Genomic DNA, 2500 nt, shown 5'->3' on the forward strand with positions numbered 1-2500 from the left:
ATATATATATATATATATATATATATATATATATATATATATATATATATATATATATATATACATATATATATATACACAATATATATATATATGTATATATATATATTTATATATATATATATATATATATATATATATATATACATACATATACTCAACATGATCTATATGTGTATATACATACATGTACTCAACATAATCTATATGTATTTACGTATGTGTGTGGCTATGGCAGTATATATATATATATATATATATATATATATATATATATATATATATATATATATATATATATATATATACATTCATGATACTATCATGAGAACAACATTTTCGAAAGTTTCAGTGTCAGGATTAGATCAATAAATCATAGCTTCAAGTAAGATAAATTAATATTATTTATCATAATCACCAAATATCATCTATCGTTTTCATACATAATGAGGAAAATGAAAAGGAAAAGTGAGAGCAGCGGCGGGAGCGTCCCGGGAGTTCCTGGCATGACTAGTGGCGGTACGTGAAGAAAGCAGTTCTCCAGTCATCTCGGGTCTTCTCCTGCGCTTTCAGGGACGGGGTTATAGGGATTGTCGGTGGTTCCGTCGTGGCCAGGGAGTCCTAGATCCAGTCTAAGATCTCATTCCTGTAAGAGCGTTCTGGTGGCGTATTATGCGGGAAGATGGCAGGAGCAGGCAGAAGGCAGCTTGTAGATGTCGATGAAGAGACCCTTGTAGGGATCACATGGGTCGTAGGACAAGAAGCGGTGGTACACTGACTTCTGAGTACAGTGACTCTGATAGCAAGGGGAAAGGGCGCGACAAGCAGCCTCTGGGAACAGACAGGTCTCCAAGCGGGCAGTCTGGGTGTAATAATGAACGTCGTTGACAATCACGCGCCACTTACCCTCCACGTTCTGGGCACGTTTGGGCATGGCATACACCACCTCTGAGGGACAAATATAGCCCTCAGGACCACCCCAGTGAGTGGCATCGTAAGGAGAGTCCCTAGTGGATGCCCCAGTGTAGTAAGAGTAGTCGAAAGCCTCTTCCTGCCCCTTGGTTACCATGTCTACCAGGTCATCAGCAGACTGGTCAGCAATATCAGCGTACTTCTTGGCGAAGAGATGAATGGCACTGATGGCCCCCTTGATCTCATACTCGGGATACTCAGTGTCTTCCAAGCAGTAGGACAGAGTAGAGTTGGTAGCACATGAAGGCGCTACAGTTGGATCGCAGTAATCGTGCTTGTAGGCAGGCTGATGACCGTAAGCAGGCGCATGATGACCATAAGCGGGCTGTCGATGATGACCATATGCTGGGGGATGGACGGAGCCCAGAACGACTCCGGCACAAGCCAGAACGACCGACTGAAAATTAGGTATAGTTGTTAATGAAAGCAGAATTAAGATGATAAATCAATATCTGGAGTAAATACCACTGAAAGTGTTTACCAATACGAGAGCCATGGTGACACGATCAGACAGATACGAGAGCCGCTTCTGCTGCTCATTATAGTTTATATACTATATATTGGTTTTGGCCACGCCCACGTAAGCCCGACTCCAAGGCTAGTCCTCTGTGAAAGTATCAAGAGTATAAGAAGCAAATTCATAATATATAATCATACCTAACTTCACAAACACAGACGTATATATGTTTGTGTTTATATGCATAGATTTATATACATATATGTATATATATACAAATATGTATGCATACCTTAGACTATAAACATATATATACAGACAGACACACATTATATATATATGTATATATATATATATATATATATATATATATATATATATATATATATATGTATGTATGTATGTATGTATATAAATACATTATATATATCATATCTAAATACATATTATATACATTATATATATATATATATATATACGAATACACATATACACACAGACACACATACACACGCATTTATATATATATATATATATATATATATATATATATATATATATATATATATTTATAAATATATGTTCAGGAGAGAGAGAATGTATATGTATACACGCACACACACACACACACACACACACACACATATATATATATATATATATATATATATATATATATATATATATATACATATATATATATATATATATATATATATATATATACGTATATGTGTGTATACATACATAGACATATATATAAAGAGAATATATATATTCACACATACACATATCTATGGTGTACGTATGTCCACACAACTTTTTATTTATGTATAAATATGTATGTGTATATACATATATACATAAATATGCATATGTATACATATGTATAAATGTGTATATACATATATATATTTATATATGTGAGTGCTTCATTCTCAGTGTGATGTGAAGCGATGTTTTGGTTGCCTAGGTTGTGTTAAGTGCTTGCAAGCCTATTCGCTTACAGCTGCCACCGCTGGCTACCTTAATGCGAAAGAGGGAGCAGCTTTGCATAAGACTCCCCTGCCT

General features: G+C 34.8%; 1 protein-coding gene across 1 annotated transcript; it reads right to left on the reverse strand.

The window, feature by feature from the left end:
- Positions 1–403: 403 nt before the first annotated feature.
- LOC113822966 (neurotrophin 1-like) lies at positions 404–1487 on the reverse strand. Its single transcript, XM_027375519.2, has 2 exons — positions 1454–1487; positions 404–1369 (listed from the first exon to the last, which is right to left on the reverse strand). Exons 1-2 carry the CDS (start codon positions 1466–1468, stop codon positions 671–673), a joined length of 714 nt encoding a protein of 237 aa, XP_027231320.2. The 5' UTR covers positions 1469–1487; the 3' UTR covers positions 404–670.
- Between the last annotated feature and the right edge of the window lie 1013 nt (positions 1488–2500).

The sequence above is a fragment of the Penaeus vannamei genome, chromosome 26 (assembly GCF_042767895.1).
Source record: "Penaeus vannamei isolate JL-2024 chromosome 26, ASM4276789v1, whole genome shotgun sequence".
NCBI classification, from domain to species: Eukaryota; Metazoa; Arthropoda; class Malacostraca; order Decapoda; family Penaeidae; genus Penaeus; species Penaeus vannamei.